The sequence below is a fragment of the Hippocampus comes genome, unplaced genomic scaffold (assembly GCF_001891065.2).
Source record: "Hippocampus comes isolate QL1 unplaced genomic scaffold, H_comes_QL1_v1.1 scaffold132, whole genome shotgun sequence".
Classification (NCBI taxonomy): Eukaryota; Metazoa; Chordata; class Actinopteri; order Syngnathiformes; family Syngnathidae; genus Hippocampus; species Hippocampus comes.
In genome coordinates this window covers 2,623,342-2,651,007 of record NW_017805467.1, presented here as the reverse complement: position 1 = coordinate 2,651,007, position 27,666 = coordinate 2,623,342, and the positions used below count along the sequence as shown (strand labels likewise).

At 42.1% G+C, this 27,666-nt stretch overlaps 3 protein-coding genes across 5 annotated transcripts in view; all 3 read left to right on the top strand.

The window, feature by feature from the left end:
* The window catches only part of arid3a (AT-rich interactive domain 3A), a 54,591-nt gene extending 47,421 nt beyond the window's left edge, over nucleotides 1-7,170 (top strand). For all 3 annotated transcript variants that reach the window (XM_019875338.1, XM_019875336.1, XM_019875337.1), the window contains exons 8-9: nucleotides 906-995; nucleotides 1,949-7,170. In XM_019875338.1, coding sequence (XP_019730897.1) covers nucleotides 906-995; nucleotides 1,949-2,088 — 230 coding nt within the window. In that variant the 3' untranslated portion in view covers nucleotides 2,089-7,170. The remainder of the gene's footprint in view (nucleotides 1-905; nucleotides 996-1,948) is intronic.
* A 1,921-nt stretch (nucleotides 7,171-9,091) lies between these two features.
* ctdspl3 (CTD (carboxy-terminal domain, RNA polymerase II, polypeptide A) small phosphatase like 3) lies at nucleotides 9,092-15,662 on the top strand. The gene is made up of 11 exons (XM_019875512.1): nucleotides 9,092-9,402; nucleotides 11,311-11,416; nucleotides 11,503-11,664; nucleotides 11,872-11,980; nucleotides 12,183-12,294; nucleotides 12,741-12,827; nucleotides 13,125-13,187; nucleotides 14,595-14,674; nucleotides 14,766-14,892; nucleotides 14,981-15,076; nucleotides 15,317-15,662. Exons 1-11 carry the CDS (start codon nucleotides 9,259-9,261, stop codon nucleotides 15,380-15,382), a joined length of 1,152 nt encoding a protein of 383 aa, XP_019731071.1. The 5' UTR covers nucleotides 9,092-9,258; the 3' UTR covers nucleotides 15,383-15,662.
* Nucleotides 15,663-16,877: 1,215 nt separating this feature from the next.
* LOC109518948 (uncharacterized) lies at nucleotides 16,878-27,256 on the top strand. Its single transcript, XM_019875141.1, has 5 exons — nucleotides 16,878-17,005; nucleotides 19,010-19,305; nucleotides 21,356-21,916; nucleotides 25,227-25,440; nucleotides 26,411-27,256. The coding sequence occupies exons 2-5, from the start codon at nucleotides 19,032-19,034 to the stop codon at nucleotides 26,643-26,645; spliced, it is 1,284 nt and encodes a 427-aa protein (XP_019730700.1). The 5' UTR covers nucleotides 16,878-17,005; nucleotides 19,010-19,031; the 3' UTR covers nucleotides 26,646-27,256.
* The last annotated feature ends 410 nt before the right edge of the window (nucleotides 27,257-27,666 follow it).

Here is a 27,666-nt window from a genome sequence, read left to right as displayed (position 1 = left end):
AGAAGAGATAACAGAAAATGGAGAAACGTAGCGACGATCTGGAGAAAAGTGGGTTGAAAATCGGCCAGGTTAACCGGCAGCTGAGGAGAAGTTATGATGTCATTTACATTTCAAAAACCAGAAGCCATTCATTTACGAATGTGATTGCACTTTAGTTTCCATATTTAAATGTTCAGATATTAAGATTTGAATGAGGCAAAATAACATGCTTTTTCTCTCAAATATATTGTTATAATCATTTGTTTCAGAGGTACTGTAATTATTTTCTGTATAAAAATTAATTTGGTGTTCAAAAAGTCTTTTTTCAAACTTGAGTCTTGAAAAAGAGGGGGTCGTCTTATAATCAGGGCCGTCTTATATTCGGGCCAATACGGTATTTTCCTCTTTCAGCTGTGGGTCTTTTGCCGTTTTACCTCAGAATTTTGTGACATGCTTTCCTCATACTCTCTTCGGTTAGTTTCAGTTGGTGTCGAATGTCTAAACACATGCTTGACATGTTACCACAAACCTCAACACCTGTAAGTGAGATAGTGGACCTAAACGTTGACCTGTTTAGCGTATGAAAGTAACGAACATGCAAGCAAACATGCAACCACGCATGTCTGTGGGGCCCGAGTGGGATTCCCTCCTATGCTAGCAAACACTTTAGTCCCCATGCTGTTGGTTTCATGTCTGCAGAAGTCTGTCTCGGGACAGATGGCACATGTCAAGGTGACAAAAAACGTTAACTGTGTAGATGCACAAATACAAATGCAGGATGTAACCAGAGTTGCAAAAGGGAGTCAGTGCTGCTGCTGGCTGACTTTTGGTTTTGTCTGTCAACATTGACCAAAGACATTTTCACATTGACCCGAGGGTATTGATTTTGCTAATACAGCTTCCCCATTTTGTTGTTGGTGTTTCAGACGGCAGGCAGGACTCTGCCATGAACCTCACGACCAACGGTACAAACAGCATAAGCATGTCAGTCGAGCTCAACGGAGTCGTGTACACTGGTGAGTTGCTGCATCGTGCTCCGCAGAAAGTTTATTTCACTGCAGCTTTTTTCATTCAAAGATACGAAACCACAACAAACGCGCAGAGCGTAATTATTGCTCAATATGTTATTTAATAGTTAATGGAGTATCCTATTTTTTCATTGATTGCTTTTAAATTAGTTCAGGAATGGGCAATTGAATGTTTTTATGGAAGAACTATGTCAATATTTGGATGTGTAATAGCATTAGAGTGAAGGCTTCACTCAAAGAACAGGGGTTCTCAGTGTACCATGTACTCGACATACAGTATTTCAAAGTTACTAGCAATGAGCAATGAAGTAGTATTTTTCAGCAGCATAAGAATACATCATCAGGCAGCTCAAGAAGGCACACTCATTTACTGCCGTGCCTAATGTTTGCTATTTGATTGCTTTATATTTTGGGCCAGGCGGCCCGGTGCTCAAGTGCTTAGCGCGTCGACCTCACAGTGCAGAGGTGCAGGGTTCGATTCCAGCTCCGGCCTTCCTGTGTGGAGTTTGCATGTTCTCCCCAGGCCTGTGTGGGTTTTCTCTGGGTACTCTGGTTTCCTTTCACATTCCAACAACATGCATGACAGGTTAATGGAACATTCTAAATTGTCCCTAGGCGTGAGTATGAGCGCGGATGGTTGTTCATCTCGGAGTGCCCTGTGATTGGCTGGCAACCGGTTCGGGGTGTCCCCCGCCTACTGCCCGAAGACAGCTTGGATAGGCTCCAGCACCCCCCGCGACCCTTGTGAGGATAAAGCGGATCGGAAAATGGATGGGTGGATGGATATTTAGGGCCGAGAGATGTTTATCATACAAATAGCTCATCTCTAAAATAGGACTTGATATCAGAGCGCCATGTGAAATGCCGCAAATATTTTTGCGTGGAAGGAAAAGGACTTCTTTTTAGTTCCTGGAATTCACTTTTCACGCTTTGTTTTCCAGGTGTCCTTTTTGCTCAGGCAGCAGCTGGGTCAGCCCCATCAGGGGCGTCCCTCTCCAGCAAGCCTGTCGGCAGTCGTGTCTCTCCTCATTTGCAGCAGCAGACCACACCTACCTCAACCTCCAGCAACCCAGTGTCTTAACAAACCTTCAGCTTCCCCCCCAGCCCCCTTTTTTAAACCAAGCTACATAAAGCCAAAAAAACCCCAACAACAAAAAAACACAACAACCTCATTTTCTATATAGTCTACGCCAAAAAGAGAAAGCAAACACAAAGACACAAACTAACGCAATCACTTGAAATACACTCTCAGGTTCTGTCATCAACTCACCTCTTTTGTTCTTCATATAGCCACAATGATTTTGGAGGAAAATATCCCAACAGAGAGCCAGTATATGTTAAACAAAACAAAATGTATGTACATCCTGTGAATTATTTATTTCTGCATACATGTTCAGCTTCTGGAAGAACAAAAGAGAAGTGAATAAGCAGGGAGGGCTAATGCACTGTTTACACTTAACAAACACAGCTACTGACTGACAGCAAGGTTTCATCCTCTCGGGGAGAGATTCTTTTTGTTTGACCTTTTACTTGTTGTTTATTGTTATTTTGACCTTCGTGATAGTGTTTTATCTTGAAATCTTGATCAATTCTATCACTGCAGGAAAACATTGATATATTTAGAATTCTATCAAAAGAGTACAAAATATCCTCTATTTTTAATCAGAAAGGCCTGAAAAGTACATGCCGTTTCTGTGAGCTACTTGTGTGCAAACCGGATACCTGATGAACACAGCAGCCGTTGTAGAGCAGTCTTGATGAACGTATTTGGCGACCAGATGACGCGATAGCTCAACATCCCTGCTGGACTCATGCATTGTCCTCTTTTTTCCCCGCCGCAAGGCCAGTTCCACGATCGACCAATGTCAAAGCTAGCTCGGCATGCTTCGCCATTCTCAACTTCTGCTTTTGCTGCACTTCAGCATGCTTCGGCGTTGATGGCATCCTCGTGACGGTCTTGCCAGCTTCACGCCGTGAATGATACTCAGATCGCTCTCAGGAGTCCACATAACTGCAATGCTTTCGACGTCTGTGCAGGAAGATCAATTTGTATCTTGATTTCCTGTTCTTAACTCGTTTTTCTCGTGAGGTGATTGTCTTAAGGTCAGATGCATGCCTGTGTTTGTGGATCAAGCCTGAAGGGAAACGGATTTCCTTTCAGGAGTTCACAGGACCTGTCTATCCACTTGATCGTTGTTGTCGTGAAGACCCTCGTTCGGACAATCAGGTGTCAGGAGGCGTGCTCACTGCGTCTCCGAGGACCTGATGTAGTTGAATTTATATCTGGCGCTTTCTTGTTGTGTTTTTGTGTTATAGATGTCAGATACGTATAAATATATAGATATATTTTGTGTGCGTTTTGTTAAGCAGGACTTTGTGCGTCTCATCTAAGTGCTTCTTACCCTTATCCTGCTGTTTGGAGGACCAGGTCATCCTCAGATTTCCGAGATTAATCATTTAACTTTTGTTACCTCTGCAGTGGTTGTCAACTGCCGGCCACACGACGCCAAACAACCTCATTCCTCCCGAAGATCGGGTGTGAACCATGCTTTGCTGATAGGTTCTTTTTCAGAGGCCTTGAACAGTCCGAGATGACCATTTGTCACTTTTTTTTCTGTTCTGGGCAAATATTATCAGCTGCTCTCGCTTTGATCAGAGCCTTGCTTTTCTGCCTCGGGCCACCACCGGCTGCTAGACAAACATGTCTGAGAGAACGCTGTGCCGCTCACGCTGTGATTGAACTGTATAATCTCACTTCCCCGGTTGTACAAAATGGAATTCACACAGGAGTATTATGGACCTACTAAAGAGGGAGGGAAAAAAAGAATACTGTAATGTGAGGATAAGGTGATATGATTACGAGAGCAATGTCAAAGTATGATGGGGAAAAAAAATAACATTGGAGAGGTTCTGGTTCAAATCTCGGCTGAGTCCCCGTGTGGAGTTTTGTATGTTTCTCCCTGTGTTTGCCTGACTTTTCTAAATGCATTCACATTCCAAAAGCACACTTGTTAGGTTAATTGCAGATTCCGTCGATTCATCCGTCGGTGTTAAAGTGAGTGTGGATGGTTGTTTGTCGACACGTGCGAGCTGTCCACGGTGTACCACGCCTCTCTCAGCCAAATACACTTGGACGAGGCTTAAGCTCTCTCGCGATCCTAATAAGGAGAAGTGCTCTAGAAAATGGATGGAGCCTTTCGCTATTTTACAGACTGTTACATTGACATATGTGCTTTTGTAATTGAGTAACGTTGCTCTTGTAATATTCCAACTTTATTCTTGTCACTTTCCAATTTTGTAAAGGTTTTTCTTTTTTTTTTCCTTTTGAATGTTGCCATAGTAGTCCTTCATGGGAATATAATAGGAAAGCTCTGGCCCCCCCTTTCCACAAATGGGCGCCGTGTCAAGTCATTGCCAAACCAGATGTGAGCAAGAGTAGCAAAATGCACAGCTGCTCCGTGGTGACATAGTAGGTCATATATTGTCTTTTGAAGCGTCACATTTCATGAGGTACCACCTGCTACTACAAGCCAACAACGGATTGAACCGGTGCCATCACCCCCGTGTTCCAAGTGCTAACTGGGAACAGTGTTTGGGGGGGGGGTGGTGTATAACCCCTCCAGGAAGAAAGTGAAACTTTTTTTTTTTTTAATTTTCTTACCTCCATATGATACCTTCAGAACCTGAAGTTGGGTTAAAATAATGCGATCAGCAGCATTGTACGGACTGTTACATTTAACAGTCGGTATCAGTTTCTCCAAATATACATTATTAGCAACCGCACATATAGGTGCATAATACAACACAGCGGACTTTTTATTGTCACATCAAGTCTGCATGATACCCGGTGGTTCAACGGTGTAGTCAGAAGTCTTTCCACGCTTCAAATAGTACTCGTGAAGATATGACATTGTATGATGATTGGTGGCGGCTTCGGGATCAGATTCTCAGAGTCGATTCTGTGAAAGCGAAGCAACAAGGATGGATAGTGCCTTCTAACTGTGGACAATAGTACAGATGCATTCCAAAGCTGTGCTAATATTTATACAAAGCATTACTAAATACATGACTCAAACATTGTGTTAATAACAAACTTCCATATTTGTTTGCGGACTAACTATGAATACCCTACTGGGCTTTTCTTATGTTGTGGAAACTATTGCTATAAGTTCTGCATATGACACGAAGAAGAACTTTATATTACATTGGGGAATGCTTTGGCCTTTTTTTTTCTTTCTTAAGTAGCAGATGTCAGATATGCTGTAAAAGAGCTGACAATCAAATCAAGGCGCTCTAGTAAAAAGCAGCTGTTTGGGGGAGGGACGCTGAAGAGAACGAAATTCAATCAATCTTGAGCGAAAGGATCAACATTGCATTTTTTTTTAACACATTTGTCTCCATGACCTTTTGCCCCCTTGGCAACATTCAAACACCCCCACCACCCCCCCCCCTCTTCTCTCCTGTATGGATCTGTGTTTGTTCGACCAGTACTGTGAGATATTTGCGTTTGAACAGTTGCTGTCTTTTTCTGCCCCTCTCAAACAACTGCATTTCAACCTGAGGTTGCCGTGTTTTTTCTGTTTGTTTGGTTTTTTTCATTGTGTGCCGGTGACAATCAGGAGATATTGTGAAAACACTGTGTACCTCCAGACACTCTTGAACATCCCTTCAGCCACTGTTTCGACGCCTTTCTACCTCAATGACTTTGACACGCTGGGGGGGTAAAAAAAACCCTGGATGATCATGATATTGATTACGTTAGCCCTCCACTAATGACCTCGGACAATCAGATATCAGCTAATTGGGACTTTCTCTCTTGATTTGTTGCTATTGCCTTGTGGAAAGTAAAGGAAGGTTGTGGTAAGAGCGTCCCGTCGTGGAAAGGTTTTGTAGTTGAACCCTCCAAGTGGTTGAATATCTTTACAGTGTTTTCTTTGTTTGGATTCAAAAACGTTGGAAGGAGCATTGAAAGTGTTGATCTCAGATGTGTTAAGATTGACACTGAAATGGTCACACTTCATTCTTGCTTTTTCCCCATAGCTCTTGTCAAGCAGGATCCTCCATGTAAAATGCAATTTTTTTCGGGGAAAAAGTCTTAACTCAGCAAAGAATTTTTATTTCAATTTTTTTTTCCCTTCTTCTTTTGTTATTAATGCAGTTCATTTGGATTGAATGCAGTCTCTAGTGCATCTACACGTTTGTGTAGATTGGACAATTTCACTTTATCCACATGCTCGCTGTGTATAAAAATATCATACTTAAAGAACTTGAACTATTGCTGCTGTCAATCCCTTCATGGCCCATTCATCACCATTTTTATGGGTGTGAATGCTACCGGAACATCAACGCTGCCTCCGTCTCGGATTAGGTGGACTGCAGACAATGAAGATGACAAAGTAACAAGATGCCTTCTGCTGTGACAATTGTATGAATCAACATGTATTACTAAGATTCATGGAGTAGAATATTTCTGAAATATGGCTTTTTAGGGCTATGAATTATATCACGTACGTTTGTTTTTGCTATTTCTTTGCTTGTTTTCTTAATGCTGTTGCAAACCAGCACGCAGAGATTACATTTGAGAGCAGATTTATTACCTTAAAAATGATGATGATATTGGAAGAGAATGATAATAATGTGACGATTTTAGAGGAGCTGGTGTGCTCCTCAAGTCTTCGGCTAACTTTAGAACTTCGGGAAGCGAGGCGTTGTGCCTTGTCTCTGAAAACTTCTCAGGAAAATCTACCTCTACCTCCATTTGGATGTATTCACCCCAGTTGGGTGTCAAGTTCCATTTTAGTGGGTGCACAGAGAGGGCGTGTTACAGCCCAACTTCTGCTGCTGATGCAATAGCAGAGATCCCACTGCTCAACAGTACTGCTTCTAGAGTACCACTGTTAGCACCACAAGTAGTCTTCAGTACGTTCACTCAATATGTGCTTATTCCTTCTTTATCTTTAGGCTACAAACATGATTTTAATGAATGGGATGTGTCCTAATAACCTTGGTAACAGTGCTGTGGGAAGGCAATGCAGCATTTTTGTTTTCTCTCTCTTTTTTGAATGGTGAAAAGTTATTCTTGCCTATTTACTCAATATGTGTTTGTGTGAATACTTTAAATTTGAATTTGAAATTAATAAAATATCAGCTTTCTTAAATGTCATCACTGCATGTGCTATATCTTATTTCAAGTTTCAAGGTGTCGACGTTTGTTAAAATGAAAAGAAAATAGAAACTGAGTTAACCCGCATTCCACTTAAACAATGACGATGCAAATTAAAGCTTTTTGCATTCACTACATACAATATGCAAAACATGCATTGTATATTAAAAAGTGGTGGTGGGACTAATAAAGTGGAAAGGCCTTCGGTCAGAAGCGACATGTAATCAGGGGCAGAGCTACATGGAAAAAAATACTTCTTCAGGACTTCATTTACATGAGAGGCTCTCATATTTTAAATAAAAATATACAATAGCGGTGCGGGGTAAAGACGTGTATTCAATTAAGGTATGAGTTTGTCCAAGGGTAGTGATTTGGACCCAACCATCCAATCGCAGCAATTGATTATGTCTTTGTAATCCCTTCCATGCACAGCCCTCAGTGTGACAGAAATCCCCAAATTGTACGCCTAAATCACATCACTGTTTTCCCCTGGTCTTATTGCAAAATGCTTGTTAACCTCGGCAGCAGTCACCATATAACACAACAGATTAAGAGAAGCAAGATATTCTATATTTATGGCCTTATTTAAGAGAAATGTCTACTTGAGGAATGATAAATGGAGGACACCTATATGTAGGGCTTTATCTATACCGCATAGTGCCCAAAGCGCTTTGCAAAGCCTCACATTCTCACATACATACGTATTTGACCTAAAAAAAAATATATATATACTTTTGCTATTTTTGCTACGTTTTTTCACTTTTACTTTTGTACTTAGACATTTTAGATTTAAGTGATAACAGTTTTTCTGACATTAAGCAATGTAAGGGTTTTCTACACTGAGGCTGAGTAGACTGGTGCCCCAAGTGCCAGTCTACTGGACTGTCCTTGGATTTACAGATCTGCACATTCAATATTTTAGAGACACGTCTTGCCACATTACACCGTGCCGCACAAAAAAAGCAGATTCACTTTGAAAAATGAGGACTCTGGCATGATTAGTTTCAGTAAGGCCATGATAGGCTGTTGCAGATAACACTGGCCATCAGTGAAACAAAATTACCTACACCAGTTTTTTTATGTATTAATGATAAATAATTCATCATTCAATAGCTATTATGATCAAATAAAATAATCAAACATTTTATTCATAGAGACCCGTGCCACAAGCATTTTGGTGCACGGGCACTGCCCCCAATGGCCCGCCTGTGGCGACGGGTGTGCAGCTGTGCATCCATCCATCCGTTTTCTGGAGCGTTTGTCTTCATTGGGGTAGCGGGTGACTCAGAGTGCACTCTGACCTAATCGCCAGTCAGACGCAAGACACACAGAAAAAACACTGACACTCTTAGTATGGGCGCTTTATTCTTCGATTAACCAAACGTGACATGCATGGAATATGGGAAGGTGAGAAAACCCGTCGCAAACACGAGGAGAACATGCAAACTCCACACAAAGGGACCTGTGCCGGTATTTTAACCCGCAACCTCGCGAATGTGAAGCAGATAAGGTTTCTTTCTGTTAAAAATATGACCCCTGCTGGTCAAAAAAGGGAAAGCGCTAATACCCTTCCCCTTCACTTTTCTTTACAGGCGCTGTTAGTTTGTCATATTCACGTTTCACATACTGTGTTTAGATTGTGACACTATTGAAGAGATTAATGAGTCCATTCAAGGGTGATATCCACGGGTAGCGAGTGTTTTTATGTTGTCCAGTGCCTGTATTATTTGTCTTATTCTTTGTAATCATTATAGTTAGCCATACGACTTACTGTTATACTGTATTGAGAACTCCTTAAATGACTTGATCATGAATGGTCGTGCCGGAGCCAAGAGTTGGGTTTATCTCAAACAACGCCCAGTGTTAGTGAGAGAGCGGTAGTGAACCAATCGCATTTGGGCATATTCAAACTGACACAAAGGTGCGCGCCATTCGAGGACGAACATGGGATTGGCGAGGCGGAGCTTAAAGGATCTCATCGCAAAGCAAGCAAACCGATGGAATGGAGCAAAACACTCAACAGGAAGTCTTATAGTTATGCGTTCGATATCTAGTATAAAGCAACTTTACGTGTAAGGTCAGGTAATAATGAGACTCCGGTCGCGGAGAATCGTGACTCCTTACACGGACACGCCGAGGAAAACCCGCCAGCGGTCCAGCAACAAAGCGACACCGACACCGACACCGAGACGAACTCGTCCATCTGTACCAGAAAGGCCATTACAAGACAAGGTAACAAATTAGTAGTAGGCTGTCTCTCCTCGACGACGACATACTATTTACCCTCAATGCAAGCTTCGCTCGGGCCTTCAAATACAATTTGGCTCCACCGAACTCGACGTGCGCGGTAGCTAATACTCGAGCTAGCATTCGATTGTTGTGGTCCGAGAGCAGCCCGTTTGCCAAATTACACTGCTATGTGGCCTGTACGTAACATCCACGTGATTGCTTAATTGGATATTAAAAGCAACACCGAACTGCAAAACATCCACTTGAGGTGGCCATTTAGACGTTTGTGTAGTCATCCTGAGAACATGCACGCCTCAACCTAAATGATTTATCCTTGTTTCCTTGTATGTTTTTATTATGCGCCCTGGCTATTTGAGTGGCGCAAATTAAATGTGCTCAATACGACATGCAGTCTGGTTTTGGTTTATGGTGTGCTATTTGCTGTATTCCCCCTTCTGTTTTTTGTAAACGCGAGACGTGGTGTGCCTTTTAGAGTGGTTGTTGTTTTGTCGTCCTGTTGATAGTAAGTTGAGGATTAGTTGAACACTCGTCGTGCAGACTGGGGGAGATTTAAATGGGCCAGCTCCACATGAGAGGATCTCAGTAAATAGGTCAACATCCAAGCTGCGCCAGACAGACTGCAAGTTGTGGAATGTGCCAGTCATATTTTATTAACACGCGATTTTTGGGTCACTGAAGGTGAAAGCCTCAATTGCACCCGTGTAACGTCATTTTACACAAATGTGATGCATGCAATCTCAAGTCGCATCAAACATGTTCTATAACATGGAACTGGGTCGGAAAGTATGCAACATTTAATATGATCCAAGTCAAACCGTGGCCATAACAAAGTGAATTGGAAAAATCCAATGTGACTAAAATGGTAAATGGAGTACACTATCAGTACAGTATTATCTTCATCATATGGTGTCTGACCAGAGCTATACACATAATCTGTTGAACTCTAAAAGTTCAGTCTCTAGGAGCAGTGAATTCAACAAAATATAGTATAATAAGCCTCTGAATGTATTCTTTTAAATAATTTTGTTGTAATACTCCCCATTAATGTGAATGGTTTTCCGTTCCTCAGGATTGCTAGCCCAGCTAGCAGAATTATAGACAGCTTGCCGGGTCCATATGCGGAGTTGCGGCAAGGTATTTTGATGCGAACGTAGCATGGCGCCTATGCAAGGCTCCCTATGTCCGAATCGTGTCAGACCAGAGGCTTTCCTTTGCCTTTAAATCACAGGTGTCAGACTCAAGGCCCGGGGGCCAGATCCGGACCACCAGGTCATTTTATGTGGTCCGCGAAAGTAATCACGTGTGTGAACTTGCTAAAATCTGTCCCGAAATGTCAAATTCTCATGTGTAATAAATAACGTTGAGATTGTGCAATAATTTTGTTACCCTGTTTACACTCACTTCAACAATAATTGAACAAACTATTATAATTGACTTGACTGGTTTCAAAACTAGTAATCTATTAATGTGTGTCTACAAGTAATAATTTTGTGGTTTCACTGTCATAATGGCCCTCCGAGGGAAGATGCAACTCCAAATTGGCCCGCGACTAAAATGAGTTCGACACCCCTGCTTTAAATGGTCTCAGACTGGCGTAATAGGCTTCAGAAATATGGGAAAGACTGCTGACTTGAAGGTTGTGCAGAAAACCATTGCTGACACCCGGCATAAGGAGAAAAGATCTCAAAAATAAACTCCAAAAGAAGCTCAATGCTCACGGAGCGCTATTTCAAAATAACGGTATGACGCGACAAAGAATCAAATCAAGAATGTTGCAAAATGGCCTGAACACTTTGTTTTGAATAGATGATGACTTCACTTAATCGTCGTTCATCTTTTTATGAAATGTAATGAAGTGGCCAGCGAAAACGAAAACCTCTTATTTTGAAGGTTGAAGTGACCCCTGATGCTGAAGATGTCCCAACAAGGATGAGGCGGCTCCCACCCTATGGGCGGCCGAGAAAGAGAGCCATCGCTGCGGTTGACAAAGAGACAGGTGATTTCAATGTTTTTTTTCTCCTTGTAAAATAATCTATATGTTTTTGTTCTCCTTACTGAGCTTGTGCTCCGCTGTGACCTTAGTTGACGACACTGGTCTTGAAGATTCCGTCTTCAAGACTCCACCCAGGTCCATATTGCGCAATAACCACATACTGTCTGAGATGGACCCTGCTTCTCCTCATAATTCAGCATCCAGGAAGATCTACACCCCCATTGTTCGATTCCTTACACCCAGCAAAGAGAGTAAGTAAAAGTCCTTGTTTGTTGTTCCTTATACCATCTTGCCAACCCTCAACGCAAGGCTCATTATCAGGCCATAGAATCTTCCTTGTGGCATGCGGTAAGCTCCTTGTCGTTTGATGTAGGAAACCTTTTACATTTGTCACATCTACTATTAAGTGAGAAAATAATTGGTCTTTATTATTTGTTATTTATTTTTTAAAAATCCAGATTACAAGAGTCCAAGAAACGATGTGTTGATGAGCCCTGAACAAGGAGTGTTTGGTTATGGCTCCATTGACCTCCTAGTCGGAGATGAGGACGACCACATCTTCAATCCGTAAGTGTTACTTTCTGCCTGATTACATTTGTAGCACTTTCACGTCTCTAAACGACAGTTTAGGTTTGGTCCGGATCTAATCTGTGTTAAGTGTCATCTGTGCTATTTTCATCATCACAGTATCTGAACATCAATTGGGACTTTCTTCTTAACATTTGGCAGACTTGTATTTGTCAACATTTGTTTTTGTTTTGTTTTCAAGCTTCACTTTCATCAAGAACCTGCCATCACAGTCTCAATATTCTCAGCCCAGACTGTCTGACATCCCCCCTAAGACCAGGAGCACCCCCGAGGCCACGCTTGTGGTGGATTTGGTGAGTCCCCCCCCTCCAAGGTACTCTGCTAGTCCAGCAACCACCTTTCGCATCGGCCTCAATAGGGTGGGGCCATATCTAGATATGAACGTTCAAGATATTAATATCAAAAATGGAGACTATCAGTCAACTATATGGACTTGGGGCCTGGCAGCAAGTGCCTCGCTGGTGGCTAAGAACCAATGTCTTGTGTCATAACTGTGGAGAGACAGGAAGCTCCAGTCACATGGCTCCTCCGTAAGCACCTGTTTGGCAAAATGCTTTCGGCAAAATTTGCACAACATAAAATTCATTTAGATATGAATGCAAAAGAAAATGCCACTTTTTTTTTTCAACAGAATAACGGTACAGACTTTTAAAACGGTACTTTGCATTTGTCCGCATCTTTCATTTCATACATACAAAACAAGACAAACTGTTGATGTTGTGTAATCCTTGTGTTTCAGGAAGAAACATTGATGTTCGGATCTCTGAATACGATTGACAATGCTGAATACACCTTCCACACTGCTTTTCAGGATCATCAGTATAGGGTGAGCTAAGGCTTGGGCACAACAATGCATCCGATGATGTGTAATTGTAATGGTCAGTTGATTTGTGGTCATGCTGTGCAAGTTTTAATCTGATTGTTGTATATATTCAGATGGCTCCTTTTTAAGACTAAAACGGTAGACTTGTGAATGGTGGTTTTTTATACACATTGATTTATTAGCAAGAACATATTTTGGCTGGATGCGTTTTAAGTAAAATGGCTTTTTTAACTGCGGCTGTCGACATTTGTCTGTCTTGACTCATGGCAATAAAGGCTTCGTGTTGTATGTTACCAACAGGTTTACATGATCCTACGACCACATGTGAAGGAGTTTCTGCAGTCTGTGGCAAAACTATATGAGGTTTGTGTCTGTCTCCCATACAGTTTCCTATTATTTGAAGTCAGAATATTAAAGGTTATCCTTACATTCGCTATATCATAATTTAGGATACTTTTGTATTTCTTCAACTAAATTAGATGTACCGTATTTTCCAGACTATAAGGCGCTTCGGAGTATAAGGCACACTTTCAATGCGTGGTCTATTTTGAAACTGTTTTGATATATAGAGCACACCACATTCTAAGGCGCATAGAATACGAGCAACAATAGTGGCTGAGGTTACGTTATGCATCCACTAGATGAAGCTACGCTAAAGGGAATACAACACAGCTTTATTTATGTAGTGCTTTCACAGCCGCTGCAGCTGTCACAAAGCACTTTACATAACATTTAAAATAACGCCCAAGAAATCAGAATATTGATTCATATGTAAGGGGCATCAGATTATAGGGCGCACTGTCTGCTTTTGAGAAAATTGAATGCCTCTAGCTGTGCCCTATAGTGCGGAAAATACAGTATGTCCATTCTCAGGTGGCATTATTTGGCAATGCGTCATGGCAGTATAAAAAGAAAAATGCATGGACCCTAATATAATCATATCAGAATCAGGTTGCTACCGGAGGTGGATAAAAATTGAATACGTCTTGGATAGCGGCAAATACCGGTCCAGCCTAAACTGACAGATCGATTTACTGTACCACATCCATGTGAGCTTGTTGTCAAATTAAAGTACAATACAATACTTTTTTTTTTAAAGCACCCATTGTAAATATAAACTACAGCGAAAGCATTAAACAATTATGGTTCAAATATGCCACATTAGAGGTGAGTCCATCATCGCCATCTGCTGCCAGTGCAGGAAACCCACATTGAATCAATTTTGGGTAAAGTCTGCCCAGGACAACTAAACCAGTAATTGTAGCCTTGAGCATTTTTATTATTTACTGCTGGGTGTTAATGCTTGTGGAGTTACTTGGATGCAGTTTGGGCGTCTGCGCATACAGGATGTTTCATGCATTCAGTTGCTATTTACACAGCCATATCAAATGTGTGTCACTTGAATTGTCCATGGAAATAGGCAGCCAAAAGAAATCAGATACAGGAGGCATTAAATAGCAGTTGGGCACTTGGCTGTAAAGTGTAAATCCAGCCTTGGAGAGCTGTCGTGACGTTCAGTGCTGTCTCCTCTCGGCTTGCAGGTACTTTCTACAACTAAAAGAGCAGCCTTTTTATTTATTTATTTATTTATTTATTTAAAGACATTTCTAGTCGAAGCATAACCTGCCCTTTTGGCTTGACTCTTATAGCTTCTGACATGGCACTTTTGAAACTGTAGGGGGAGCCCTAGAGCAAGCGCTCCTCACTGATGTGATTGGAGCCAGTAAATGTGCATTGTTGTATTTCTTAAGTTATGATCCTTTGTTGCAGCTCTTTGTTTACACCTGTGCAAAGAGGGAGTACGCTGAGAAGATTCTGGACATCCTGGACCCGCAAAAGAAACTCTTTCGGTAAGGCTTCCTGAAATCTCTTGCTTTCACTTTGCACATTGTATGTAGTATAAATGAGCACTCTCAGGTTCTCCACTGATCGTCCTTGCAGCCACCGTCTCTATCAGGATGAGTGTGCCTGCGTCCTTGGGCACTACATTAAAGATCTCAGCATCCTGGGGAGAGACCTGACCAAGACTGTGGTTTTGGACAACGCACCCCATACCTACCCCTACCATGTCAGTATTACACCGAAGACCTGCCGTTGTCCACCCTCATTGTTGGTGTCTGTTTGATTCAGCTTGAGTTGCTCTTTGAATTTTGCAGTTGATGAACACTCTTCCCATCAAGAGTTGGTCTGGTGAGTCAGATGACCGAGAACTCCAGAAGCTCATCCCCTACATGGAGAAACTGTCTACAGCGGTTCGTTTGTTTTATGTTCACGCCACATATTTACTGTTAGTTTGTTTGCACCTTTTACGGCCAGTCAGACACCATCTCTTCCCATGCAGGATGATTTCTTTATTTTTATTGTGTGCGATAAATCCTGAAAACGCCTGATTTGTTGTTCTTTCCTTAAGTCGGTTTTGAATAAAGCGGCAGGTTATCTGTAGCAGCAGTCTTTCCGCTTCCACGGTCATATAATCTCCTCTGTTTTTTCAGGAGGATTTTCGAGAGGTGCTGAAGAAGAGGAAGGATCACTTCCACCGACTGCTGTCAGAGGACTGACATGACCAACCCCCAACCCTCCAAACTACCCAAAGCACCACATCAACTACCCGAATTGACTATCATAGCCTGTTTGCATTCTCGTTCCTTTAGCACAGAAAGCAGAATTTGGTGCGTTTCTCTAAGGTGGCACCTGCTGCATGGTGGCGGACATGCATGCCTTGTCTCTCCCAGATTTCTTTTCAGGATGACACTTCCATACTTAAATCATGCCGCTCCTTGTTTAGCACCACATTTCAGTTGAATCTTTCCACTGAGTAGTAGATGTAGAGATGCAACATGAAATGCATTTTATATCATTCTTTATTTATTGATTGCGTTCCTGAATCCTTTTTATTTTAGATACATGTTTAATCCAATAAAACTAACCTCATAGTGGAAAAATAAGGAGTTATACTGTATTTCGTCTTTTTTGTACTTTTGAGTGTGAAATATTTGCGGCATTAACAACACAGCACTTAACTGCAGTGACACATTTGCTTGAATTGTCATCCACCATCACCCCGCTGAACCTCAAATGCGACACCAAAGTCATAAATTGTTTGCAGGCTGGTGGCCCAGCTCTGTCTTTTGGACTTCTCAGCTGGGTTTTCAGCTGTGTGTCTCGGGTGCTCTCAAAACAAAACAAAATCGGTCTGTCAAAATAAGTCTTCACTTCCCGTGCAGCAGGAAAGAGCTAACGGAGCAGCTCGTGGAACAGATTTGTGGAACAGATAGTTATGCTGCACTGTTGCAATCTGGCTTTCCATCCATGTTCGTTGCCGGTGAGGTGAAAGTGTTTCCAGCTGAATTCAAGCAAAAGTACGATGATTTTCACTGCGTGTTAGCCTCACCATTACTGCTTTTATACACTTGCCTACACTGTACAGCTTGCTGCTCTCTTTCAACATGAAAATGACAATTTTTGGTGTGGTTGCTGCTCAATCGTTGCAGACCAATTTTGATTACGCTCGATGAATTGTAATGCGATTACTGCATCAACCGCAAAGCCTGAAGTTATGTACATAAAACAAATTTGTTACTGTGAACACAGCTATATTTAAAAAGAAAAAAATTGGGATTGTAGGTTTAAAGCATTATAAGGTCATTAAAACACTGCAGGCCTACGTATGAATGCAAATCAGTGATAGTGAAAGTTTGAATTGGAGCTGACTGTGAGTCTCAAACTGGAAGTTAAGTGCTTTGGCCCTCGTCCGGCTTTATCTCCTCTGCGAAAAAATTGGGATTGTAGGTTTAAAGCATTATAAGGTCATTAAAACACTGCAGGCCTACGTATGAATGCAAATCAGTGATAGTGAAAGTTTGAATTGGAGCTGACTGAGTCTCAAACTGGAAGTTAAGTGCTTTGGCCCTCGTCCGGCTGCATCTCCTCTGCTTTATTTGCTCCATATGGTGTTTGACATCTGACCCATGGAGAAGGGGAGTGTGTGTGTGTGTGTGTGGGGGGGGGGGGCGGCTGTGGGCGGAGGGAAAGCCTAGTATTTTGTCCGTCCTGAAATTTGATTCACAAGTTCAGGATCCTGGAAGACAAAAAGAAAAGACACAGGGGGAGGGAAGAAAGGGTTTCTCCTTCTAACCACCAGAGGCATAAACTCAACAAACAGCCTGCAACCTACTGGAAAAGTAAGTTCTTTTAATCCAAGTTTTGTATGGAATTGACTAATCGAACTAATGTGTGACCCAAATGGGGTCACGTTGTTAGATTTGTCTCTCCGATTCTTGCTGCAAGGGCGCAACACAAAAGACGGGCAGAAGTCATAATGATTTTTCATTGCGGTTAATTGTGGCTACCCTGAGCGCACGATGGGCCACATTTTGTCTCATTTTGATTGACTTGACGACCAAGTCATCTTGACCCCATAATTAAGTAAGACGCACGTTTTGGATTTGCACAACAGAGGGAAAAGTCTCCCCCCACCCCCCCCCCCACCCCAAGCGAGAGAAAAGGCGCACTATTCGATCGTACGCGCATTCCCCACACGCTGGCGACCACCGATTACCGCCACGAGCATTCGTGTGGTTTTGAATAATCCAATTATCTCCTTCTGATCACGTCATTTGTTTGCAAGGGAAGTGCGATCGTCTGTGCAAATGTTTGCGTCGCGACTGTGCGCCAAACGGGTTCACGTACCGAACGTGAGCCACACATGTCAATGAAAGTCAGCGTGGGCTTGAGCCAACAAAAGGAGGCGCGTGGTTGTTATTGTGCCGTGAAAGTCGGTTTAACACATCCACGCGCAACACGCGTGGCCTCATTTTCTACATCTCACATTCAATACGATATGGTCTCAATAAACGTATCGCTGATCGTCAGTATTTAATCGGTTCATGGCGTTGTATGTAACTTCACATAATTTGAAGAATTCAAATCTATAGGCTATTTCAGTTTTTGTGAACTAAGCAAATTATTTTTTTCCCTATTGTTTCAGAGAATATTTATTATGTAGGGTTGTAGCCCATGCGTTATAAGCGTTAAGCGCTCATACACAAGGTCAAGTCTTTGATGTCATTTAATCGCAAAAGCAGGCAATCCCATTAAAATAAGTGAGTTAAAAAAAAAGCAGGCGATAACCCCCCGCCCCACCACCACCACTACCACCATTTCGGCGACATAGTTACCCCCCGCCCCACCACCACCACCACCACTACCACCACCACCATTTCGGTGACATAGTTATGATAAAACTTTGTGATCAACCTAATATTTACAGGTTAGTGCACCAGAACTACAATCTTCATAACCTTTAACCCAAATGTAAATTAACCCGTAATCCTTACGAAGAGAAAAGTCACATTGACTCAATTTTCTTCATTGTTGCTATCCTCGACATGCTGTCGACCCACTTTTTTTTTCTCCTGTCATGTCTGGGACCCCCGCATCCCCATCCCCACCACTATCAGAAATTTCAAGCGGCAGCCGTTTTGAAGATGTCCATACCTAACATAGACTATCAAAACATCGATAGTAAGTTTCAAAAAATTCCGCCCTTGATGACCAGAGTTTTTTGGGGTCCATCGCAATCTCGCGCTCACCCGCATCCACGACAGGACTGCACGCCCCTGCTTTCAAGTGCCATCAAAATGAGGAGCGACTGCATAGTCCAAAATTACGTTACACTTGGGCTCGTGGTTTGCTTAAAAATGGATGACTGGGACTGCATGTCATGGTTTCTCCAATTAAACCCTGATTTTCGATTACTTGTACGGAGTAGTTTTTTGGTTTTATGGGGGTTTGCACCAAGGAACGATACTGATAGGCAATCCGCCAAAATTGTGTCTTAATTTTAATCCAAATGGCTATCAATGAATACGTAGACAGGCAGACAGACAGATGTGCCTTTCATATCCACAAAGGCCTCCTTCCATCACTCTGACCTAATTACACGACTTGAATGTGAGCAAAAGTAGGACTCCTTTCCTTTCTGGAATCTTTTCATAGTTTCCCATATTAGGGATATTCTCTGGGGTTATGTTTACATCTCTAGATGTATTGTTTGGAACAACCTGCGATAGGCTCCAGCTCACTTGCTGCCCAACTGGAGACAAGTGCTATAGGAAATTCATGAATGGATGTAAAATCCTTGAATCTTTTTCTCTTATTACCATTGCCTTTTTGTGTTGTTTTAGTCAGGTGCTGGGCTGTGTGACTATGAACACGTCAGGGCTTAAGGCCGGCGACGGGGAGAATGCTCAGGAGCTCGACAGTATGAAGGAATCCATCAGTGATATCATTAATCAGCTTCAGGACATCGACCCCGCCAGGCTATCCTTCTCCCCCTTCCTGGACCTGGACACTCAAATCTGCATGGCGCCCGTGTCAGACAGCCCAGAGTCCTCAGTGGAGGAGCTGCGCTCATCCTCCCACTCGGCCTCCGGCTCCCAGCGATCCCTGGAGCATCCACCATTGGCTGAGGAGCCTAAGAGTGAGTTCCCACCGCTACTTTTGTTTTGAGGCAAAAGAGTAAAAGGTCAACTCAGGTAAACTTTAGTCCAACCTTGATCCAAATGGATTTAAAACAAAATCAAAAGATATGAGGGAGAAAAATAATGTTTATTTAGATCAGACATTAAGAACCGGATTTGAATAGAACAACATGCATATTGAATTTGAGAAAACAAGTATTTGCACTTGCAAAACGATGGTCTCGAAGTTAGCATGCCTCCCTTAACGTTCTGAGGTTCGGGATTTGAATCTTGGCTCCAGACCTGCTGTGAGCATTTTGTATGATCTTTAACTTTTTGCGTGACTTTTGGCCAGGTACTGCACCTTCCGACCACATTCCAAACACAACATATCTTAGGGTCACTAAAGACTGAACAACAACAGCTGAGAAACACTTCAACTCACCTGTGCCCAGAATGAGGACTAATTAGCTCTCAAAAATGGATGGAAGCGCTTCCACATTTTGAGAAGGTCAACAGACTTTAAAAGTTTCAGACAAGTCAAAAAGGTCCATATGCTCTATGGATCTACTTTTGTCACCATGCTGACATTCCAAGCCACATTGACCACATATTAGTCATGACCACATTATTATAGGACGAAGACATGTGTGGAGCCTCCATCTTTGTGCTCAGCCTTCCAATTTACCTCAGTGACACCCCATTACTTAAAACTTATCAGGAGCTCGCCTTCACTTTACTCTCTTATAGAATGTAGTACTGTACAACTTAAACTAGTTGTAGTTCCCAGCACAGACACACACACACACACACACACACACACACACACACACACACACACACACACACACACACACACACACACACACACAAAAAACCTCTCGGACAGTCGTAGTGGCTCCCGTTACTTCTTTTAAAACCAGTGTAATGGAAGCGCACACAGTGCTTGACATTGCAGAAGCCAAAATAGACTCACTGGGTCTGTGCATGAGATTGGCGCGGGTAAAGTGCCTTTATACAGTTAAACTGCAAGCTCCCCCTTTGCGGATTATGTAGTAGCACACAATGTGGGTCATTGGAGACTGCCTTGCACCCACCCCTGCCTTCAATAGTTGCGCCGCGGACGTGGTATTAAGCTATTTTTGAGTTGATAATAATTATAATTAATTCAATTAATTGATTTCTGCAGTGGTTTAGAAGGATTGTCCCATGCTGAATGAAACACAGGAACATGCAGCACACATATCCAATGAGCGCCGAATCTGTCTGCCTGCGCCTCAATCAAATACATCATAATCGCATTAGACCACAATTTTGACGTAGTTTTAGCTAGTCCAAAATTTTGTCAACTTTTTCTCACCAAATTGGCAGGTGCCATGGGGGAGTGTAATAGAAAATTCCCTCAGTCTGCCGGAACGCCTAGCCACGTGCAGCGTGGTCTACCAAATTTACAAACATGCAAAACTAGACTTTCCCTGGCCCAAAAACAACATCCGCCTGTTTTTTTGACGAGTGCGGTGCACTTTCTGTGACAAATTTTTAAGGTGCGTCGGGAGCGCCGAAACGCCCGGATAGTCACCAAAATGTAATGATTGACATCTCTCCATAAAATCTGTTGAGTAGTTTTTGCGTTCCTGCCAACAAACAAACCAATCAGAATCCAAACAATACAAACTTAATGCATTATTTCATTTTTGAAGAATCACACACCTAAATGTCTCCAGTTTTCTTCAGTAGATGCTGAAAAGAAGATTTGGAACGTTGATTGGATACCAAATTCAGTAATGGGAAACAATCACAAATGCATTAAATCAAAGTTAGCGAGCTAACAATTACTATATATTCCAGTATGCAGAACTGGTTTGTTGATGTTCTGGGAATTGATAGGATGTGACAGAGCAGACAATTTGGGGTCCAGGCATTAAAATAATCTCGTTCTCCATGTGGAAACCTCAACTTTTCTAAAATGGGGATAATGTAGTAGATGTTGTGCATGTGACGAGTGAGCGCTTCCAGATTTGACTATTTGGTTTTGGATTCTGCCTAATATGCCCCTCTTGGTTTGAACAGACTTGGCCTCCCGCCACCAGCGTCCTAGCAATGGCCTCCACGAGGAGAAAAGGAGAGACGGCCACACAGAGGCGGGAGCGCTGGATCAAACGCTTTCCACTCCGATCACCACAGAGCACAATTTGGCCGGCGCCACGGAAAACTGCATCAGCGCTCCAGCCCTGATGTCTCAGGGCGACATTCCCAATGGCACAAACACACCGAAATGGAGCCCAGAATCCACTGGTCTGGACTGTACAGCGGATGAGGTTCGACCACTTATGGGTCCACCTTCGGACAGCGTGGAGCTGACAGTCTGGAGCCCTGAGGGTGCGCTGGACACTCATGAGGATGCACCCGAGGCACTCACCGGTGGTCAGTGCTGCTGCAAGTGCAAATGCTGTCGGAGCGGCAGAGTCCCCGCCTTCCTCTCAGTGCTGGCATCTTTTCTATGTGCATCCGCGATTCTCTACGCGCTCTATACCTTCGTCCACATTCAGCCCCCCGATTGCCCCGACGTGGTCAGTCGGGTTGTCTTCACCCTCTGTTGCTGTGTGGTGGCCACGCTCCCCATCGTACTTGGTAGGCATGATTCAAAACAGACACACTTGGAGTATAAAGATTAGAAAGGATTCCGTTTGTCTGGCCGCCTCGTCTTGGAATGTTTCAACGTCTCCTGCACCCTTTAATTTGGTCCACTTCTAAACCCATTGCAGCCGACGTCTGCCCGTGCCTCTGTATGGGGAGGAGTGTTGTTTCCTTGCTTTGCATGTTTACTGCAGATCATTTGAACATTTATTCGATATCCTGACGAGTCACTCTTTGTCCTCGTTAGTAATTCTAGCAGCAGCAGCTGGCAGCAGACTCGGGCGCACCAGTAGAGCGACTATGTCTTACTTGAGAGGGTTTTTTTTTGTTTTATTTTTTTCCTTTTTTTTTTCTTCCACTACTGTATCAGATTTCTGCCCACCGGTAGAAGGACTTAGGCACACTTGTAGAACAACTTTAATACTAGTGAGGCAAATTGTGCACTCAGTGACACCTGTGTGCTACTAGGCTAGGGACATAAAATTCTATTGCACAAACCCGACTTCCAAAGTGAGGACATTGTATAAAATGTAAATAAAAATAGGATATAGTGATTAAATTGTGCACTCAGTGACACCTGTGTGCTACTAGGGACATAAAATTGTACTGCACAAACCCGACTTCCAAAGTGAGGACGTTGTATAAAATGTAAATAAAAATAGGATATAGTGCAAGTCCTTTTCAATTTATATTCAATTGACTGTATGACAAAGACAAGATATTTAATGTGGCAACTGATAAACTTTTTTTTTCTTCCCCAAATATCCACTCCTTTGGAATTGGAACTTGGAAGGGCTTTTTCCGGTTTGGTCTGGAGGACACAACGTCCATGATTTCCAAAAACAATTTGAAATGTGGGCGGCCCGGTGGTCCATTGGTTAACGCGTCGACCTCACAATGCAGAGGTTGTGGGTTCAATTCCAGCTCCAGCCAAACTGTGTGGAGTTTGCATGTTGTCCCCGGACCTGTGTGGGTTTTCTCCGGGTACTCCGGTTTCCTCCCACATCCCAAAAACATGCATGGCAGACTGATTGAACACTCCAAATTGTTCCCAGGTGTGAGTGTGAGCGAGGATGGTTGTTCGTCTCTGTGTGCCCTGCGATTGGCTGGCAACCGGTTCAGGGTGTCCCCCGCCTCCTGCCTGAAGACAGCTGGGATAGGCTCCGGCACACCCCACGACCCTTGTGAGGATAAAGCGGATCAGAAAAAGGATGGATGGATGAATTTGAAATGTGGACTCGTCAGACCACAGAACTCTTTTCCACTTTTAATCAGTACATCTTAGATGAGCTTGGGAAGCCGGCAGCGTTTCTGAGTGTTGTTGATGAATGGCTTTTGCTTTGCATAGGAGAGTTTTAAGTTTCACATACGGATGTAGTAGTGAACTTTATTTACTGACGTTGTTTTTCTGAAGTCTTCCTGAGCCCATATGTTGGTATCCTTTACACATTGATGTTGGTTTTTGATTCAGTGACCCTGAGAGAATACAGGCATTCAATATTGGTTTTCGGCTTGCATTGATTTCTTCAGATTCTCTGAACCCTTTGATGATATTATGGACCTTAGATTATGAAATCCATTAATTCATTGTAGTTGTACGATAAGAAATTTTGTTCTTAAACTTTTGTTCCCAAAGCGGTGAATTCTACCCCATCCTTGTTTGTGAAAAACTTTCTCAGATACTCCTTTTTTACCCAATCATGACACTCAACTGTTTCCAATTAATCTGTTTTGGGCCGTGTTTCAGGCATTACATTTATAATGAGAGAATATTTACCCCCCAAAAAAACAAAAAACAATCACATTCATCAGTTTGTAATGATAAAAATCTTGTCTTTGCAGTGTATTCAATTGAAAGGTTGAAAAGGATTTGTAAATCATTGTATTCTGTTTTGAATTTACATTTTTTGTCACGTCCCAACTTAATTGGAATTGGCGTTCGTACTACTACCAGCATCTAGCTCTGTGACTGTCTGGCGACCAGTCCAGGCTACCCCAAAGTCAGCTGGGATAGGCTGTATGGAAAATGGATCTATAGCTAGTTAACATTTTGTGGCTTACAGATGTTGAATAGTGCACAATTATGTCTCACTAGTAATCTGTATCGGAGGTGTTCTACTACTGTGCAGGAATGTCATGGAGTATCGGAAAAAGTATTGATATCGTCATCCTCCAATTGCACCCTCGCTCTTCTACTAGTGCGCTGAACTGTTTTAGTAGTGAGGACTAAGCAACAGTGAATGTTTTTTTTTTTTTTTGTCCAATCAGATTTCAGCCTCTCTATTCTGCTTTGTCAATTTAATCTACCCAGGGCCTTCACAATCAGAAGTGTTGGCTGTTATAATTTAAACGATATGAACAATAGGACTGACTGTCTTTCACCAATCAGATATCAGATTCTCCATGGGCACCATGCAACCAAGTCAGCTTTGCCTGACAATGTCAAGCTGGAGTATTTGCATGTGGCTGTGTGCATTCAAATGAAGCCACCAAAAATACAAAGACAGAGTCATGTAATATTTGCTTATCAGTCTCGCAAACAATGCGTTGCCAGAATATTGCTGAGGCAATTACAATCGGTTCTGCGAGGCATGTTGGCTTCCAAGTTGTTCTAATGGCATGACAAAGTAATTTTTTGAAAGGCTCAAATCACCAAATAATGATTAATGTTTGTGCCAATGTGTCAAGTAATATTCCAAATTGCCATACCACAAAAATTCATAAGCTAAAACAAAAAAAGTTGATTTTGTCTGATACAGACCCTATAATGTTAAGGGTCCTTTGCAAAGATGCAGCACTAATGTCAGAATTCCTGTCAATTTAAAACATCACAGATATTAAACAATCAAATGGAAAAAAATAGAAGATCATTCGCCGTTCAGAAACTCATCAAGACCATCGTGAAGTGAGGACCCCATGTAATAAAATAATACGTGTTTGAGGAGCAGTGTTGTCAACTACTTGCTGCTGGAATTAAGAAAACCTTGTGACAATGAATGAATTGTATTGCTCTGACTTTACTTAGCAGATCCTTATAAATGCCTCACTACGTTCCACTTCTGTTCTATGGTCATCATCACAAAGTGGCATTAAAAAAAAAAAAGTCAGAAAAAGGAAAACAGACTTGTGCGGTAACCTCTAAAATGCTCACTGAGTAGAAGTCAAATGAGAGACAGTGAGTGATATCACACATGATGTTGTTTTACTTTTAAAGGAGATTTTTTTTTCCCCCAAAAAAATTAGAATCGAACATTTTACTGTGGACAGCAGCTGACGTGTCTCTCCTCTGCTTTCTCCATTCCAGCGATGCTCTTAGATGCCGTTTGTCGCTTCTGTAGCGCCTCGTTCAGTTTGCACGAGTCACCTTCCAGAAGACATGCTATTCAGCAGCTGTTCGTCACTGCATCCTTGCAGTTACTATTCCTCTACGCCCTCAACCTTATCGTCATGGCAGCTTTTATCGATCAACAGAAACTCAAGTTGGTTCCAATATTGGTCGCCATGTTCATTCTGGGAAGGTAAGGCTTAGCTGTGTCTAGGACAGACGTGGGCCAGCTCCTTCACGAAAAAAAAAAAATGTATACAAAATATTTTTTTCGTTTAACAACAACAACAAAAATCAAATATTGTGACCGCTCATTGGTGGTAAAATGTATTGTGATTAAAGTAGTACTGATTGTGCATGTAAGTATTGCTTCTATAATTTATTTTCTTCACCATCAAACATAGAAATACATGTTTGGATTTTTTTGTAACCATATGGTGCAACCTACATGACAAATGGCGAGTGAAAGTGAAATTGTACTTGTTGAATTATTATCTTTTAACTGAAGAAAATAGCAAAAGAGTGTGTGATGTGTTTTTTTAACTGAGGAAAAAGCTGAGCTGATTAGGATTTTCTCAAAGAATGTGTTAGAAGTAGGAGGATCATTAAAAATGGTGCAAAACATTGTTTCCTCAAAATTGTCTGATAAAATAGAAATAGAACAGTTACATATATAATTACAATTGTATTATATTGTTTTCCCCTGTGTGGGGAAAATAATTAAGAGATTGCTATTATTCATGAAGTTACGCTTCTTGAAAGAAGAGCCAAAAATTCTTTTTTGCTCCCACTGCTGGTTAGGATGTGTGTGGTGTGGCCCAGAGTTGGTCTATTTCCGACTCAACACAACCAAAATTACAATGTCATCAACAAAGCCAAACCCTAAAAGCTATACTGCAAGTCAGACTTGGACATAACAAAAGTGTAGTAGATTGATCATCTTTAAGATATTATAATCCTGCTAGCCTGTGAGTCACATCAGGAGAATAAACTTTTTGTCAGCACTAATTCAGTGTTTGAGTATGGAGCTATTATATTGACATTTCCGTATACCTATTTGGTTTTTTAGGAACAGATACATTAAAAACAAATCTTCTGTGTGTTGTATCATGTTTCCATTAGTTCATTTTTTTTTTTTGCCCTGTTCTTTCCCCTCCAAACAGGCTTGTTTACTGGACCAGCCTGAATGTGTGCAGCTCCTGGCGAGGCTTCGGCTCCGGCCTGACTGTCTTCCCGCTCATCGCCCTGGTGGCTCATAATATGTTCCTCTTGTACAACCTGTACCTCAGAGGACCGCTCCTCCCCTCCCAGGATGTCCTCTTTAATCAGGTCACCACGTCACAGAGCCCAAATGGTGCATCAGACGTGCTGGCCACCGACTTCCCAAACGCTCAGTGAGGACGTCTACGCTCGTCTTTCAGGAGGAAAGCTCTTCAAAAATAAGTCATTCCTGTGGTCTGCAGTCCGGGCAATGATGCAGAAGTTGCCACGATAACTTCCGAGTCCTTGATGGCTTCGCTTGTGATTTAACTCCTCCTCGACTGGACTTTTGTTGTTGTTGTTGTTTATTTGGAACAAAATAGCTCTTTCCCTACTTAGGGTGGTGGGGACACCTTTGAATCATGCCCAAGTCCTTTCAAGCTCTTGCAGTCCCTGCAATATAGTTCATGTCTTTAACTGTCATGTACAGTAGTTTAAAAGCTAAAAAAACTGCAAAAGCTTTGGTTTTTTTCAAAAGTTCTTTAACGTAAAAAGTTTCTTTATATGAAGGCAAAATAAAATCCAGTTGTGAGAAAAAAAGCTGACTGCTTTAGCATATAGTATGGGGAGCTATTGTCAGAAAAAAATGTGTGCGTGCAGGATTGGGACTGACATTATGTGTGCTCCATGTTACTCTCCATCTGCCTCCTACTGGCGTTCTTTGCTGCTGATGTTGCTCTCTGTGTATGTGGTGCCTGTGATGAGGCCAAAAAAAATTTAGAAAACCAACAGAAGACTAATAAAAAAAATGAATTGCTGACAATTATTTTCTTTCAACTTCATATCGCAAAAGGAAACTTGAGTGCCCTCCCCAGCTCAATGGATGAGAATAATAAGATCGTTTTGACTGTAGGAACTACACAGATGGACAATATTTTAAAGTAAGATTACAAAGAGGGGTTGACTTCAAAACAGCGACCTGATTTTTAAGTGAGGTGCCCAATTAATTATGGAATTTTAAAAAAACTCGGGTTTTGAAGCACTCGGGGTTTCAAAGTAGGATTTCAGAGGAGAGCTTGGCTCCCAAACAGGGTGAACATTTTCAACAGTGTTTACAAAATTGAGTTAAAATAATTAATTCAGCTGACAGAATGTGTGAGCTCGGGTTTTAAAACAGTCGGGGGTTCAAAGTAGGATTTCAACGAAGTTTTTTTTCTTC